The sequence below is a fragment of the Thalia democratica genome, chromosome 1 (assembly GCF_965202585.1).
Source record: "Thalia democratica chromosome 1, ktThaDemo2.hap1.1, whole genome shotgun sequence".
Classification (NCBI taxonomy): Eukaryota; Metazoa; Chordata; class Thaliacea; order Salpida; family Salpidae; genus Thalia; species Thalia democratica.
In genome coordinates this window covers 1,910,981-1,930,008 of record NC_139165.1, presented here as the reverse complement: position 1 = coordinate 1,930,008, position 19,028 = coordinate 1,910,981, and the positions used below count along the sequence as shown (strand labels likewise).

At 23.1% G+C, this 19,028-nt stretch overlaps 1 protein-coding gene across 1 annotated transcript; it reads left to right on the top strand.

Moving 5' to 3' along the window:
- Positions 1 to 4,839: 4,839 nt before the first annotated feature.
- Positions 4,840 to 15,829, top strand: LOC145842470 (transducin-like enhancer protein 2). Its single transcript, XM_082949960.1, has 13 exons — positions 4,840 to 4,875; positions 6,813 to 6,878; positions 7,484 to 7,664; positions 7,940 to 7,995; positions 11,839 to 11,889; positions 12,131 to 12,233; positions 12,982 to 13,081; positions 13,358 to 13,557; positions 13,837 to 14,033; positions 14,202 to 14,329; positions 14,672 to 14,857; positions 15,196 to 15,376; positions 15,719 to 15,829. The coding sequence occupies exons 1-13, from the start codon at positions 4,840 to 4,842 to the stop codon at positions 15,827 to 15,829; spliced, it is 1,596 nt and encodes a 531-aa protein (XP_082806086.1).
- Positions 15,830 to 19,028: the final 3,199 nt, after the last annotated feature.

Genomic DNA, 19,028 nt, shown 5'->3' with positions numbered 1-19,028 from the left:
TGCATAGTGAATTGTGACATGCTTGAATGTTGTTTTGTTAAAAGTTTTTTTTTTGTCAAGTTATAAGATTTTACATTTTTGATTTTTATAGATATAAAAATTATTTTAAAAACAGTTATTTAATTGGTAGATAATTTTTTTTTTTAATGTTACCAAGTTTAATATAGTATTAATTTTATTTTGCAAGTGCTGAATTTGTAATTTATAAATTCTTCCGTTTTACTTGTGAAATTTTAATAAAAAGTACAAGCTATAAATATAAAACAAAAAAAATACAAAAAAATCTTTGAAAAGTATTAAACATACAAATTTGCTTAATGTTTTTACATGGCTTAGAAATAGCAGTATTAAATATTTTATAACAATATCTTAATTAATGCTTCATTTTCACCATTTCAGACGGAGATTAGTTTCAAGAAATATCTTATATCTGTAAGTAGTTTTTTATAATAATACAAATAAAAACTTTTGACTAATTAAGAAAAATAATGTAAATGAAAATTGAAATGAAAAAACAATTAAAACTACTTTAGTTTATAAACTTTGTTATTATAAACACCTATAGTTAATATCATTTAATATATTCTTTTCTGAACACCTGTATATTAAGTATAAATATATTTTTATAAAATATATCAAAATTTTATGCTAAGTCTTTTTACATTAAGACAAAATAAAAACAATGAAATCTTATTAAAAAGGCAGGCTCTAATTAAGCAAGTAACGTTTATTAAAAAGCACGTTTTAAGCATCAAATTTAATCCGAAAACACAACACGTTAAAACATGTCAAAATAATTCTACTACACGTATGTTAAACATCAAACATTCTGCAAATATTTACACAGAGATCAAATATTTGATTGTTACGTCATAATGTGAGGTTACGAACACTTTACTGTGATTTAAATTGTTTGAACAGTAAACATTTGTATTTACTTTTGAATTATGTTGTAAATCTGTGTTTGTTGAAAAGATTTCGGGGAAATCTTTGTTTGCTTTTGACTTATCTGTTGACGGTAATTATTGTTTGTTTGACTTAATCACTGATTAATTGTCAAAATGTTTGTTTAATACTTTAATTACTGTTTGACATCATAGATTTCGAAGTTAAATTTTAAATATAATAAAATTAAACTATATTGAGTTCACTTTTTGTAATCACTTTATTTTATTCAACAAACTATAAAAACAGATAAAAAACTCAAACTTTAATAAAATTTTTATCAGCATGACATCAAACACAAGTTTTATAATTTTATTAAAAACATCTCTTGAGACATTTTGCTGGGAAAATTTAAAATTCTCTTTTTTTTCGTCGCGACAAACTTTGACTTTGACGAGTATTAAGTTTTCTACATGGTTGAATTTAATTTAGTAAAGCTCCATTTTATTAATTATGTTTTAATTGATTAAAAAATTCAAATTTGTTTTAGACTCAAGTTAATTTTACGATTTTAATTTTTTCAGTTATATCTAATATTCAATTTTTTTATAAATAAAGTATTGTTTTTTAGTAGTTTCAAATAATAAATATTATTTATTTAGTTGTTAGTGTTTTCAAACAGTCCAAAGAATTATTTTAGATATTTTTTTAAATTAACAGACTTACTACTTTAATTTTTCTTTTTGAATAATGTAAACATTTAAGTAAGTATATAGTAGCATCGAAAACATTTAATGTAAGGAAAAAAAATTCAAGTTGCAAAATTGAAACAGTGAAACATATTTTATATTATTAATTTTTTAAACTTTTTCTATTAAGTTTTATCTTAGAGACCGCCTTTTTATGTATCCTTGTACAATGATCAATATCATAATACTGAAACACAAGCCTATAGTTGAACTTTTGACCCATAGTAAACTTAATATTAACTAGCTGAAAATACTTTCGATTGCATAGTTGTTCTCGAAATTATTTATAGTTTATGTATTTAGAGAAAACATCATCAATTTTTTCAGCATATCTGTTTTAAAACTGTACCAGTAATATGTATTTTAAAGTTTTATTCAGACTTTTATACTTTTTTTAGAATTCAAATCAATTAATCCACAATTATTTTGTTTTTTAAGTTATTTCACTTATACAGATAGTTCCTTAGCGAAAAACTGGATTTTAAATACTTTTAGTTCTTTTTGTTTGTGTAAGTTGTAAGCGTTTATTAAACTATAAAAAGTTAATAGATTCGTACAAGTTATTAATTGCAAAAACATTCTAAAAAAACTATGTTTTTCAGACAAAATAAAATAAATATAACCTTAAAATTAGTTATAAAGTAAGCAAAACTAATTAAAGTATTTGCCTTGCCATTAAACTTTATTTTAAATTCAGGACTTCTTTTTTTAATTACCTATCCAAATTACGCTTTTCGTATAAAATCGAATTAATCAATTCTAATTTTCTTTTAGATTAGTTCAAAATTAATAACCATTAAGCAATTTTTTTTTATTACATTTAGAAACTTGTGTATTTGTAATTTCTTATGTTTGATGTTAGTTTTTTTTATGTTTCTTTTAAACTAATGATAGTTTTTATTTAACATTAATATAACTTTTTAAATAACATTTTTTCTACTAAATATGAAATATGTAACTTGATTTTGTTGACTTAGTTATTTAAGTCTACGAAACTCGGAGTAAGTTCAGACTAAACTACTTACAATAAAAATTTTGAAATTTGAAAAAAGAGCTTTTAAAATAGGTAAAAAACTGTAGAATTCTTTCAAAAAAATTTAATTTACTTGAAACGTTAATAAAAAATTATTATTTTTGTTCTGCAATGATTTTTTATAAACATTAGTAACTTATTTCAAAAACATAATTTTTACATTCATATTTAATTTTTACTCTTTGTTTTTGCTTTAGGTGTAAATAAACATTCACAAATAAATAAAAAAAACTCTAAACTTTATTAAAACATTAAAAATAATAAGAGACAACTTAAGTTTAAAAGTTTTAGTGAACTTTTTAAGTAAAAATTTATTGAAACCAAGTTTAATATACTTTAGTGTTCAAATTTTAAGTTCTTAACATATTATTCGTAATTATAAGATAAAAACTTAATTTATAAATTTAACGTGAGATTTATTTTCTGACAAGTATTAAAAATATAGTGTAACTTATTAAACTATAAATAAAATTAAAACTATTACACCATTGAATGTGTACAAAAGTTTACTAAACAATAATTTTAAAATTATTTTTAATTGTGAAAAAAATAATATGTAGAATATTTTTTAACACAATAGCCAAAGTTTACTTTGAAGTAGTTTAGAAATGGTATCTCATTTTTACAACTGTTAATTATACTTTGATTTTTTTTAATCGACTAACTTCGTATTATTACAAAATTGCGAAATTAAGACCGCAACTGGTTCAATCACCTTGTTAAATAAACACTAAATTGTTTATTTAATTATTGTTAAGTACTCAGGAAAAAGTACTTTAAACTTTGCTGCTACTAAGTAAACATAATTAACTAATTTTTGAACTCACTTTGAAAAAATTGTTATAAAAATAAAGCAGTTATACACAGTAATGTACTTTAGCATACATTTTTTTACGTTTTAGTAAAAATAAGTTATAACAGACATTGGTTTTACAGAGTTTTTTTGATCTTTTTTTTTTGATCGAAAATAAAAGTAAGAACAAGAAACAAACTGATGTTTTCTCACAGCCAAAGAGTAAATGTAAGTTTATTCTTGAGTAAATCTAAAAGAGTAAATCTTGAAGTTAACGAAAAAAATTCTGTAAATGTTATGTATAAAAAGAAATACGTTATATATTTATTTCAAAGTTTGTTAGATTTTAATACAGTTGTTTCAAAGACATATATAGAAAAGTACATAAACTAAATAACAATGATTACCTAGTATTGTTTTAAAGCAACTGATTTTTGTTTAAAAATACTTTATTAAGAGTTAAAATTTGCTGAGTTAACTTTTACTTATTTAAAACATCCAACAGCCAAATCAATTAAATTTTCAAACAGGGCTCTAATCCACCATCGACACCAAGCCAAAATCAAAGTAATATAACTGAATATTAAGAAAGAATAAAGAGTGAAGTTACAAAGTTTCACAATCAATCTCAATCGTTAGTTTTTTTTTCATGTTTTTTTTTATTAACAATTTTTTTAACAGACATAAAATGATAACCAAGTACAGAAAATAATAACTTTAAAACTTTTGATAAATGTAATTTTTTTTAACTTCAAAACTTACTTAATAAACCATCATTCAAAAGAAATTTGTAAAAATAAACAAAAAGTTTTTTATACAGAAAGTACAACAACTTAAACAAGTATATCTTAAATCATAATAAAAAGTTAATTAACAAGCTATTTATCCTTAAGATTGTATAAGTAATATTATGTATTATTACAACAGCTTTACAGAAAATTATGAAAAGCTTGTTGCAAAAAAAGTTGACCTACAAAGACAATATCACATGGTAAATTAACAAATATATTTATTTTTCATTTTAAATGATACAAGTAAGTTTAAGAGTTTTAAAATATCCAATGATATATTACACGCCTTTAAGTTGTCTTTTCTTTTAAATAAACTTAAAATGCTTAACCTTTTTATAATTAAATTGAACATTTTTAAAACCTATTAAAACATCAACACTTGAAAACACTGATTAAAGGACTTTGTGTTTAATGAGACAACAAGCCATAAGCTCAAAACTAATTATTAAATTTATTTACTTTTTCTTATGATTCTTTAGATATTCAAGACATTACCAGTTTTTTTTTTAATAAAATTTAAGTTTTATGAAAGTTTAGGTATCTTGATGTTTAAAACTTTAACATCAAAATGTTTTTTAGTGTAGCGAAATGACCAACAGTCTAAATTTAGAAGTTCACAAAAAAGTTAGTTTACTTTTTCACTTTAATTTGATTATTGTTTAGTTTTCTAAAAGACAAAAAGTATAAAAAGTGTTGATTTTATATGACTTCTAAATGTACAAAGCGGGAAGTTTTTTAGTTAATATATTTGTTTAGTTATAATTTCAACATATTGACTGTACTATCTGTAAGCTAAAGCAAACAAAAAATAGTTGTGATTTTATCGTACGATAGCTTTGAGATTTTACATAAAATGTAGTATAACTTAAAACATCAAAATAACTTATTTATTTAACAATAATAAAAAGAATGGTTGAAGTAATACAGAGGTGTATACCTTATCTTCCCATAGAAGTTAGACATAGTTTATCTTGTTGATACACCAAAAACATTTATTGTAACAATTAGTTATTGAAGCTTTATTTAAATTTGTACAATACAACATTTTATTAAGTATCATTAACGGATAAATAACAAAGTAAACAGTAGAAGAAAATTTAAATATGTTGATAAAATTTTGAAGAACATTTTTATTTGTGTTTAAAGCTGCTTGTAAATAAACATTATTTAAACTGATTTTTATAATCAAATTTTAAATTTCTATTAAAACTTTATTTATTTTTATCAAAGTTTGTTAAATTTAAATATGTTTTTTTCAAAAGTTTTAAGTATCAAAGATTACTTAGTATTGTTTTAAAAGAACTTATCGATATACTAATTGTATGCAACTTAAGTAAACTTATACATTAAAAATCCTTGAAATATATTTATACAACTATGAACTTAAGTTTAAGTATATGCATAAAAGCTAAAGCTGTCTTGTTAAAACTTAAATTTTTATTAAATCTACAACAAACAAAGCTGCTGTGGAGTTTTGTAAATAATTTTATAATATTTACACTTGAAGATTATTTGGTTAACAAAACACGACTTCTTTATTAAATAAAAATCAAACGACCTTAAAGAAAGCTTTTTAGAGTGTTTACAAACACGACAATTTGCTTATACACAAAATTTATAAAAATATACATAATTTACTGTGTAATAGTGTTGTTTAAACTATACTACCTAACCAAAAACATCTTATGCTTTAAAATAAATAAAACTACCAACATTAAAGTTATAAAATTTATGTGAACTAAAATTAACTAATCATAATTTTTAAGTACATAAATTGACTATTTAAACTATTTGTCAAAAACGGTATTTTATTAACGTATTTGATTATATTTGGCATTCAAAACTTTCTTTAATCAGTAAGGTAAAAAAAAAATTGCACAAGAAGTTTACATAGAATTTAAAAGTTTTAAGGTTAAAACAGTTTTTGCAATTGTTAATTAATCATACATTATTTACTACTAACCTAACACTGTTATTATTGCAAACTTAAAAAAAAAAAGATATTTCATATAAAACAAAGTGAAGAAAGTTTAGCAATTTTTAAAACAATTAAAAACCTTAAAATTTTGGAAGTCGTTAAATGTTTTTAAAGTTAGTTGATAAACTTTAATTGAATTCAAAAAATGAATTGTAGTGTCGAAAACAATTGCAAATGTGGTTTTGAATTCATTTCCTTTCGAACTGAATTAAACACTTTTACTTTATATAAGTCAACAACTTATATAAACTTTTATTTACTTTACTTACTAACTTGGTTTCAAAATTTTATTAGTTATTTTAAAGTATAAGTATGTTTTTTTTATATTTATTTTTATACATTTATAGCTAAAAATTTCTTGTATTTAACGTAGAAACTCTTAAATCCATGCAAAAAAGAAAATATTGTATACTTATTCAATCTTTTAAGATACTTGTAATAGTTTTGCTATATTTAAAAACCTTGATACTTTTTTTTCAAATCTAAAGGTTAAAAAAAGCGACCAATGAAAACAAACAGATAACCAAATATGTTTTTATTTTGCAAATAAATAGGATTATAAGTTTTAAACAAAATTCTACAGCATCAACAATTTGCAAATGTTACTTTGGAACAAGCTAAAAATTTAAATGTCAATCAACTACTTGCTGTTAGTTTAAATTTTGGAAAATTTTGGAGATTTGTAAAATTTATATACATATTTGTGTTTTTTTAACCAAGTGTGAAATTTTATCACTAACCTACTTTAAAAGTATAAGTATTACTTTTTTTTTAAAGTTATATCAGTATAGTTGCTAAGTAACTGTCATATATAAGTAAAAAAGAACTATATATCTATATTTATATATAGATAGTATATATAGATAGTATATATACATATATATATATTGTACACTTATTTTTATGCTATTAACAAGTGAATAATTTAAAAAATAACTCGGCTCTACAGTTTTAAATTACCGTTTTCTCTTAGTAATACCAGTAGAAATGTAAAATTACTGACAGGCATAGGTACAAGTTCATATTATTAGTTATACAGGGTTAACAAGCAGGATTTCCAAACCCAGTTACCAGGGTTACCGCAGATACCACAAATACCCAGTTTACCACCTAACTTAGCTGGAATTCCTACAACTCAGTTACGTAGTTTACCACCTAATTTAAGTGGTATTCCAACAACAACAGCTTCTCAACAATCACTTCAATTAGCGTTAGCACAGAACCAACAATTGCTAAGCAACCCTCATTTGTTAGGTAACCAACACCTACTTGCGAACCAAAAAATTAGTGAATAATCCCCAGCTACTAGACAACCCAAGTTTGTTTCAACCACGCCAAAATGGGCATCAGCCATTACTTGAATTATTCGGTAAACTAAAACCACTTGAGCAACAAATAAAACAGGAACTAAAAGTTGATCATCATCAATATCAAGGTATGTTTATTTCAAAGACACAAATACTTAATATCGATTATTACACTTTATCTATCAACAATATTAATTTTAGATAAAAGTTGAAAGTCATGACCAGTTGTTAATTTTAATAAAAAAAAAGCACAAAGTCTGTTAAGCCATTGAAGGTATATATTGGTTTTGTAAAACTTATATTCATATTTAAATTTCAAAATCACGATAGAATAGCCTATGTCTTTTTACTTTGTCTTAGATTAGTTTATGGTTACAGAGAAAAACATATATGCTTTTAACAGGTAATAATGGTTCTGTCCTACAAATAAAAAGAAAATGTGAAGATAATCAAAGACAGGTTGTACAATTTTTTTTATTAATTTTTATGCTATTTAAGAAAACTTGATGGATTAAAAAATTTGAACGTTTTCTAGAAAAAGTAGCTACACATGACTATTTAAAATTCAAAACAAACGTAAGTTAGTTACAAAGATTTGTGTTTTTCAACTGTTGTAAAAATAAGTTTTTCATTACATGTTTTAACAACATACTTATAATAAGTATTTAGAAAAAAAAAAATAACACCAAAATTAATGTCGCAACAACGGATATATCTTCTTAAAAAGAAATTCCTAAAATCTAGTTTTAGATTAAAATTTTGTAAATTTATTAAAACTAAAAGTTTAAAAAAAATGATTTTAAGAACGTTAAAATAAAAAAAAATCCGCTATTATTATTTTAACTAACAGAAATACCAAAAAATTGTTTGAATGGATAACATCTGTTAATAATTAAACACATTTAAAAGTATTTTCTACGCGACTATTGTTAAAACAAAGTAAAAAATTGATTTTTTTAAGAATAAATTATTGATATTTTGTTGTTGATATTTAAAATATAACATATTTGCAAATGTAAGTCATTACTGTTCTGTTCTACTAATGACAGTGTTTAAATTGTTTTGTAAGTTACTTCCACAAACAATCATGGAAAGTCCTAATTGGTCGTTACTTTAAGTTGTTAAAATAAACAAATAGTAAATGAAAGTTGTACATGGAAAGCTTATTCTAAAAGCCTTTATTTCAAAGTTTCTCTAAAAAACATGTATAATCGGATGTTTTTTATATTTATCGTTTCACCAAAAGTTTTAGTGTTGAACATATTGTTACAACCAAAATTTTGTTTTTACAAACGCATTTCTCTTATCTTTATACAACACACAGGTGTGGTTAATATATTTTTCAAGTGGTTTATGATTATATATAAATTACAAGTACATGCCATGCAGATGTAAAAATATTTACACGAAATTTTTTAATTGACACGTGTGATAAATATTTAAATTTTGAAATATTATAAGGTCTGCAGAACTTTACTTTTTGCTTCTCTTTTGGATAAAGTTTAGTTTGACTAATTCTTAAAATTTGGATAAAGTATGACAAATAATTGACTTATAAATCTAGATTAAAACGTGTTAAGACAAGTACTTTAAAATAACAAACTCAAAAAACTGCCAAACATTTTACGTAAGAACTTGAAACTTAAAATTTATGACCTTTTAACACATTTGTCGATTTTTCTTGTGGTTTTTCTGATGACAGTTTGTTTTTCACTTGTGGTTTTTCAAAGAGGCACCTTGAAATTTAAATAAATTTCAAAAATCGTTACTTAAAGTTGTTTAACTGTGTTTTGTATCTTGAATTTACGTTTTGAAATAACAGTAATGTGGTAAATTTCAAATAGATAGACACTTTTGATTGACTTGTTTTTTTTTTTGTTGGTTTAAACTTGGAATTTTTACTTTCTGTGGAAATTTAAATTAAAAAAAAAATATCAAAGAAAACAAATAAAAATAAAAATCAAGAATGTGCTTTTTTTAGGTAGTAATTCAGAAATTATTTACTTTTTATAATCGTATTGGTTTATGAAAACATTTATACAAATTTTATTTTCTTGGCTATTTGTGTCAAATAATTCAATAAAAGTAGTAACTATTACATAAATGACGTTTACAGTTCAGTGCTCTAAAATTTAAAAAAATTTTTAAACTATTTTTTCTTCAAAATTTTTGAAATTTATATTTAGAATACTTATCGTAAATAAAGTTATAAACTTCTAAAATGTTTGAAACCTGAATAATTTTTTTACAATTATAAGGTCTGCTAAATTTTACTTTTTGCTTCTCTTTTAGATAAAGTTTAGTTTGACTAACTCTTTAAATTTGGATAAAGTATGACAAACAATCGACTTATAAATCTAGATTAAGACGGTTTAAGACAAGTAATTCAAAATAACAAACTTGAAAAATTGTCAAACATTGAACTTAAGAACTCAAGATTTAGAGCTTATGACTTTTATAAAACTTTAATTAAGTAAAAATAAACGGTATTTCATAACAAATGTTTGTTTTATTTCTAAACAAAAGAACAGATAGTTTAAATTTCCAAAACAGAATATATGTTTGTAAAAATTAAAAAAACAGTTTTTGTTTCTAAATAAAACACGTAATAAAAATCTTTGTTTGTCAAAATAATATAATCGATGTTTCGAAATACTAGCGTTTAAAGTGAAGAAAAAAAAACTTTGGTTAATTTTTATTAGACTAAGATAAATTAAAACTCACCTATCTAAATAAGCAACATATTAACAACCAAAAAACAATGAAATACGTAAACAATATTTTTAGATAATGCAAAATAAGCATCTATATTTACAAAAGGAGAACTTAATTTTGTGGTTTATTAACGAATGTATATATTCACTTCTATTTTTTTTATACAATCTTAAACCTGTTTAAAATATTATCAAAATGTTGTTTTCAATTCTATTAATTTTATTTTACTGAAAACGTAATTTTAAACTTAATTTATGGTGAAAAGTGAAACTACTTGAATGATTTTAGTTATCACTGGATAATGTTTAAAAAAGATAGAGGTTTATAAATTATTAGTATCGTGTTAATTACCTTATTTACAATAAGATGTCCTACTAGCTATACTAATATTTAAAAGTAACTTTAATCAGAAATTTTTTACAAGTACTTTTTGTTATAAGCTAATGTTATCACAAATTAATTTCAATAGAATTTTTGTAGTATTAAATACTTTAAAAAAAAACATGATTAAAGTATCAAATTAAGAGCTTTCTTTTGTGAAAATAATCACGAATAAAATATTATATTACATCCGCTAATACAAATTGGTCTCATATAAAATTTCTTATCAAATTACTAAACGTGACGTTTTGAAACGTTTTATAAAAAATATCAAATTACAACCGCAACTTTAAAAAATTCTCACCAAATGTCAAAGTTAAAGTTTCATTTTAAGTCCGTTGCTGCAAAATCTGCATATTGTAGATGCTTTGCTGCTGTTAAAAAAAAATGACTTTTGTGACTAGTATATTTAGTGTTTTGATTTATTTTTAGTACATAAATACGTCTCTTATACATAATAAAATATCCTAGTGTTTTAGTTTTGAAATGCAAACTTTATTTTTAATTTAGTTTGTTCAGTGTTTTGCTCAGCATTATTTGTTTTTAATTTAAATAATTTCTTTGTTTTTTATTTGTTTAAAGTTATTAAAGAACTTTTGAAACATCCACATAAAAACTTAAACTAATTTAGTTACAATACAGAAAAATATTGTGTGTTTCAAAACTATAAACGTTATATAAGATTATTATTATAAACTATAAATTAATTAAGTTATCTAATACAAAAGGTGATTGGAAGTTTTTTATTTTAAGAACATAGTATTGTATGGCTTTATTTATTAGAATGGAACCTCAAGTAATGAAACACAAATCAAACTAGATATGCAGCAGAGACGTGATTTTAGAAATGGTAATATAAATAATCACCCTAACAACCATAATTATCAACAAACTAATGGTAGTAACAATAACTTGCATCACAAAAATGGTAATAACCACAATGCTAACAATCACATTAATGGATTAAATGAAAAGAAATGAAAACTTGATAGTAGTGAGGTTAGATGTTTAAGAACTATATAAATAAGTTTTACACATAATCACTTATATTTGAAAATTTAGACTCGATGATTAAAACACTCAATTTATCGTTAAAACGATAACATAAAGCATGTGTTGTTTTTTATTCTCAAATACTGATAAAAATTTCTTGAGTATGTTAAAAATAGTTATCAAATGTTTAAAAAACAATGTAATTTTTTTCAGAAACCTGAAGAAAAATGTGATATTGAACTGAAAGTTGATGTGTCTATTCCTGTTAGTTTTTAATCAATGATTTAGTAGTTTTATATTTGTAATAAGACATGAATAAAATATTTAGTGCTGGATAGAGATTTAAATAATGATGAGAAAAAAAAATGGAAGCAAGTAATAAAGTTTAGATAAAATTTCACAAAAACAAAATAATAATATTTTTATAATAAAATCTAATTTCAACAACTTTGCTAAAATTAAATCAAATAATTACATAATCTCATTTATTATTTTTATGTTATAGGATCAACAACCTAGGCAAAACTCTGCTTCTATTCCAAAATCTTCGATTACAAACCAGTCAAATGGTTATCATCACAGCGATAAAAATAATAATATTGTAAGAAGTTCGATTCTCAGTAATGGATAACCATCTAGGTAAAATATTGTTAATATTTAATTTTGATGATAAATGTAATGTTATAAAGGCACACAAGTTTAAAATTAGTAAGTTTATTAGAATGATGTGACTTCAATATTTAACAACAGTTAATAAAGTATTTTTAGCATGTTCTTAAGTTCAAAACTTACAGCAATACTTTAAACAAAAAAATATTCGTTTTTTTTTTGTACTCTAACATTGTATAATTAATGCTAGTTTTTTAATTAAAATGATATTATCAAAGCAGAAAAGGTAACGAAAATCTAGAAGAAGGTATAAGAAACATAAATGACTTAGACAAAAATATTAGCGTTCAACAAAATGGTTCAGCTCCTAAGTTAAGTTGGTATTGTTAAGTTCAAATACTACAAAAATTGTATATACTTTTTCCAACTAATAAGAGTATTAAGAATATAAAATGTTGGCTAATATAAAAACTTTAGAACTTTTACTTCAAGTAGTTGTTACGGAGTAACTACTATAAATAACTTTATGAAGACTCTAAGTTCTTAAATAAGTTTTACGGAATAACAACATTAACTAATCATTATGTATATCCATTTAGTCATATCATATAATCAAATAACAGGTATGCATTTTTTTTCAAATACTTCTTAAAAGGTTTTTGAATGATCTTTAAATTTTTAATAAAAAATCCGCTGAACATTTTTAACTTATTATTATATACATTTAACGTTATAGTCAAACAACAGGTTCACATCTTTCTTCAAATGTTTCATGTATCAACCCTACTATGACGTCAACAATTCATCCTCCAACTATTGTTACATCATCACAAGCTAATACGAGTATGTAAGTGCCTCCCAATACCATTATGACGTCACAACTACGTCATCATAGTCCTTATGGTTATCCAATAAACACTCCACCTTCTAACCGTCATGATATTATGCCTAGTATGAAGTAAATTTTTCAATATATTAGTTTGTATTTTAGAAAACAGTTTTGTTGATCTTTCAAATCAATAAAATCATTATAAAGATAATAAAAAGCTTGAAAAAAGAATTACCTTGACTACAATGTTACTTTATGTGTAAGATTTTTTATTAATATTTTTTCCATCAACAGATTACAACCAAGTACTTACAATTATTCCTCACCAACTGACACGAAACCACAAAGAGTGAAAATTCCTTTAAACTATATGAATGAGATGCCAATTGTAAATAAATTGTGTTCATTGATGCATAACGAAGTTGTTTGGGCCGTTACTATTAGTGATGATGAACAGCGACCTCTAGTGTACACTGGTGGTAGGGGATGCGTTAATGTTGGGTCGATTTACTTTTAATATGTATATGTGTTTATACATCTCAGTTAAATTTAAAAAAAACAAATTGAAATCCTGTGCAAATTTACAGTGTTCAAAATGTATCTTTAGGCCTTTTATACTTTTATTCTGATAGTGTTAGCGTAGATCTAATGCAGAAAGTTTTAGATAAAATATTTGTTTTTCAACAGTATTTAATTTACCTAATAATTTAAAAGTTAAAGTTTAAAAGTTATAAATTCGTTGCTGTAAACTAAGTAAACAAGCATCTTGTTTCAAATCTGGGATATATCAGTAGCATCAAAAGAGGTGAATGAAATAACAAAACCAGTGAGTCATTTTAATTGTCTCCAGAGGGACAATAATATAAGAAGTTGCAAACTTTTAAAAGAGGGTAACTCCATTTTAGTGGGCGGTGAATCATCTTCAATATCTTTGTGGGATCTCAATTGTGGGGGAACCCCTAAATTGAAGGTTTGATATACTTGTTTTTTCTAAACTAAGATTTATAAATACATGAAAGTTGAAACACTAATAAAACTGTAATGAAGAATTTATACATATAACTACTAAATGTGTTTGATGAGAGTTAAGACCTTTGTTTTTATTTAATTTTTGTCAAAATAGTTCTCGAATTTTCAGGCCGAGTTCGAGTCATTTTCGCCGGCTTGTTACGCTCTAGCGGTTACTCAGGATTCCAAAATATGTTTCAGTTGTTGTTCAGATGGTAATGTTAATATGTGGGATATTGACAATCAAAAATTGGTTCAGTAAGTTAAGATTATTGTACAGATTGTTTGAAAAGTGATTAAAATAATAAAAAAATCTCTGAAGTCTATTTTTATAATTGTGATCACAAGCTATAACAACATGTTACAAGGTTTGAGATTATAATAAATTATAATATACATCTTAGAGGTATCTAGTTGTATATAAATGATAGATTAAATGGTATAATTTTTTGGTTTATGATAAATGATATGTGTGCCAATACTTCTAAATAACAGTATTATAATTATATGACAAATTAAAACAAAGTTTTGCTGGTAGTTAATCCTTGTTTGGAACAACCCTATATCAAGACATTTACAAATGTCTTTTTATTTTAACAGTCAATTCCAAGGACATACAGACGGAGCATCTTGTATTGACATTTCAACTGGAGGTGACATATTTACAGGTGGATTGGACAATACTGTCAGATGCTGGGACATTCGCCAAAATAAACAAAATAGAATAATTAATTTTAGTAGTCAAGTGTTCTCGTTAGGCTGTAAAAATAAATGGATTGCTGTTGGGTTAGTTTATGTATATTATTGAAATATGTAATATATTGAAAAAATAAAATTGTAAGATCATATAAACTGTATAAGTTACTTTCTCACCTAAAAAACGTTTACTTTTGTAAAATCTTTGTAACTAAAAAACCTTTCTTATCTGACTTTATTATTTGTACTTTTGTTGTGCTTCTTTACATTGCCTACATTAGAACATTTATTTTTAAACTGAAGTTTAATAAAAACTATTTTTTTTTAACTATTAAAAATATTAATTCTTAGGACCTTATAAAATAAATTAGTCACTATATAGCTTTTTTTTTAACTCTATAATTGAAAACTTTATAAATAAAATACAGATTGGAAAACTACAATGTAGAAGTATGTAACTTGGAAAACAATGAAAAATATCAAGTAAGATATCATGATAGTTGTGTTCTTTCACTAAAATATGCTCATAAAAATGATTGGTTTATTTCAACTGGAAAAGATCAAGTTATCAATGGATGGAAAAGTCCATACGCTGCAAATATTTTCAAAGTAAGTGGAGAATTAGATAATAAAAAGGTTTATTTTATATTGTATTCTGTTTTTATCCTAAATACGTTCATAAACTATTTTGTGTTCGTTAGTAGTTATCTAAAAACATTAAAACAAAATATTATTTTGCAAATTAAAACTGTGTTCAAGTGATTCTGGACATAACGTAAAATTGTTTCCAAGAGGTCTACGACTCGATAACTGAACTAGTATTTTGTTGGCTAAGTTCTCGGACTAATTATTTTAAGAGTTTAATTTTTGTCGTTAAACAAAAACAGTAACGTAAAAATAATGTAATATAGATACAAAAATAATTGTTTAATGTACTTTTAATAATTTCAGGTCAAGGAAAACACATCAGTATTAGGATGTGATATTTCAAAAGATGATAAATACATAATAACTGGATCTGGAGACAAAAAAGCAACTGTATATGAGTGTACTTACAAATAAAAAGAAACTGTTAATGAATGTATTTACATTAAGTAGTCTACTGCATCTATATGTCATTGTAGAAAAAGCCTACTCTTTATCAATTTATTTACGACTAAAAGAAACTGTTTATAAAATCATTTTTAAATGAACATATATATTTATTAATTAATTATAGTTAAAAAGCAACTATGTATCAATGTGTTAACAAATATAAAAGAATTTTGATGAGATACTTAAAAAACTAGGTTTATTCAAATATCAAAAACTGTATAAGTCTTTTTTTTTTAATTTCAAATTAGATAAAGAATTTTTCTATGTTGTATATTATTATGTAACATTTACATTGTTTTTAAATGTTCACTTTTTTTTGTTCCTTTTATTTGTTTAAAATTTGATTTAATTTGAACAGTTATTTTTATTTATGTTTTTTGATAAGCTACTTGAAAGTTTATTCTTAAATTGATTTTTTTATTTTGATGATTTTTAGGATATATAAATTTTCTTTGTTTAACATATTTTTGTTCAAATATTAACTTATTCTTTTGAAAACTATTAGGTGTTATTTATTCATAAAATAGGTAATATGCTTTTAAACATAGGAAAAACGTATAAGCTCAACCATACATTTTCAATTACGTTAATTTTGTTTTAATAAATAATATCAATTTAATTTTGTGTTTTTGTGTACAAAAAATGATACTTTATGTTTGTAAGGATGTATATTGTAGGCACTGTTTTCATATAAACTGTAATTAAAATAAAACGCTCTTATAAATTGTAAAAAAATAATACAGATCTGAGAAATTAAATACTAAACAAAGTAAATTTATTTCCTTCTTCTGGTACCTGTAGAAATTATCATAATCTTTTTGGCTTGAGAACTCGAAGTAAAATTTCTTAGGGGCTTTTAATTTTAAAATTAGCAAAAACATTGTTGCTTTTACAATTTTTTTAGATATCTTTAAACTAATTAAAACAAACTATAAATGAATACAATATTAAAAGCAAAAAATAAGTATAATGCATATATAAGTTTGATAAACAGTTCCAAAGCGATTATTTTTAAGTACTAGGTCTAGCTTTTAAACTACAATGTGATTTCACTGAAAATTTTAATTAAATTAACTGAAGTTTTAAAGTTCAATTCTTATTTGTATTCTTTTATAAATTTTTCATACGTATGTAATATATTTTTTAAGTATCAGACTCATGTTTTCATAGTAATTAGTTTAGAGTTTAGCACGTACTAAAACCATGTCTTTCCATACATAATAGTCAATAGAAAAATATCTAACTACGTATTTTAAAATTTATTTATTTTAGTTTATCTAACAGGTACTTTATGTTAATTAGAAAGAAAATTAGATTTGTAAATTGCTTCTTCTTTAACCAATTTAATAAATTTACACTCAAAAAACTTTTTCGTTTATTTTTTTAAGGCATGTTCACATTTCACATTTTTATTAAGTATCAAACTAATTAAGTTCAAGTAGTATTCTTGTTTTGAACTGTTTTTTTTAATTTCGTTTACATATAAAAGTTTATACTTTAATTTTATATAACTTACTAATATACATAGTTTAAATTTAATGCAAATAACTTTACAATAAAGAAAACGATACATTATATATATGTATATATATATATGTACAATTACTAGACAGTTGCAAGGTTTTGATTTTTAATTATTGTGTTTAGCATTTAAACATTAGATTTATTTTACAGATATTTTTTTTAACAAGTTAACTGAACTTCTGAAGTCAATTATCTATTTTTAATACATTATGCATTTATAAACAGCGTTCGATTTCAAATTAGACATCGATCGCAAAATTTAAACCAGTTTTTTTTACTTAAAAGTTGTTACTATTAAGAGGAATTACAAAAAACGTTTCAGTAAGTTTAATGTATTGATTTTATAAATTTAGAAGTTATAAGAAATTTGTTTACGTCAGACGTTATTTTTGTATTTTATAAAATTTGAAAAGTTTTGCTGACATATGTAAAATATTTATTGCATATTTGACTTTAATTTATACTTTAGAACCATTTGTTTGCTAACACATTAAACAATAAAAACATATGTTATACATTTTTACAATTTTCTGTTCATTTATCTAACATCTATTTTACGGCAGTTCGTAAAAAAATATTAAACGATAAGTTTAGTTTTTAACAAACTTAATGAATGCTTCATTCAACAACTTTTCTGGTTTATAGAAATTTTCATTAGATGTACTTAAATATTTGTTTAATACTAAATAAACTTGTTTATAACTGCATTCTTGTATTATAAAATTTTCGATTTCATTAAGTTCTACATAACTTTCAGCTTTTAGATTTATATAAGTAACATTAATAAAGTTATTACAATCTATAAAAGCTATTTTAAATTCTGCATGAAAAAACTAAGCCAAACTTTTATTTGTTCAAAAGTTGAAGTTTTTTCAACAATTGAGTTTATTATTAGATATCGAATAAATGCTCTTGTAGTTATAACTAGATCAAGTTTAAAAAAAAATTGGTTTTTGAAAATAATTCTAAAGCTAACTTTTCTTAACTATTAAGTGATTTTTTTCATACATAATAAACATTAAATAAAAATTTTGACAAGATAATACGACAAAAATGTGAAGTATTTCACTTAGTTTAATTGATGAACTTAAGCAAATGTTTTGTTATTACAAATAGTACATATACTTGTATCTAATTAAAATTAGTGTAAACTCAGAAATAGTTTGAGTAAACCCTTAAAAGATTAAACTTATGTTAAGTGTACCATTGATTGATTGTTAATTTTTCCCTTTCTAATTTGCGGACAATTTTGTTTGTAGTTATGGTAATTAGTATGCAAGTTAACATAAAACTGAAGGTATCTAACCTTGGTAATCTTGTTATCCAAACAAGCTGTCATTATTGGCAAATAGTTAAAAAGTTTATGTGTAGATTAAATAAAACCACATAAATAATTTGAAGTGTAAACATTTTAATAATGATTGACATTTTAGAAAAATCTATTTACATCCTGCATACATACTTATAACATTTATAGAATTATGAAATTATTTTACTTATCAACTTGACTGTACTTAAACAACTCATGTCAAAAAGTAAAATATTTTTAGTTCGCTTCGAAAAATTGTTACACAGAAAAAAATTTTTTAGATAAAATTTGTAACTAAGTTATCAAAACAATATACAGGTATTGTTTGTGTAA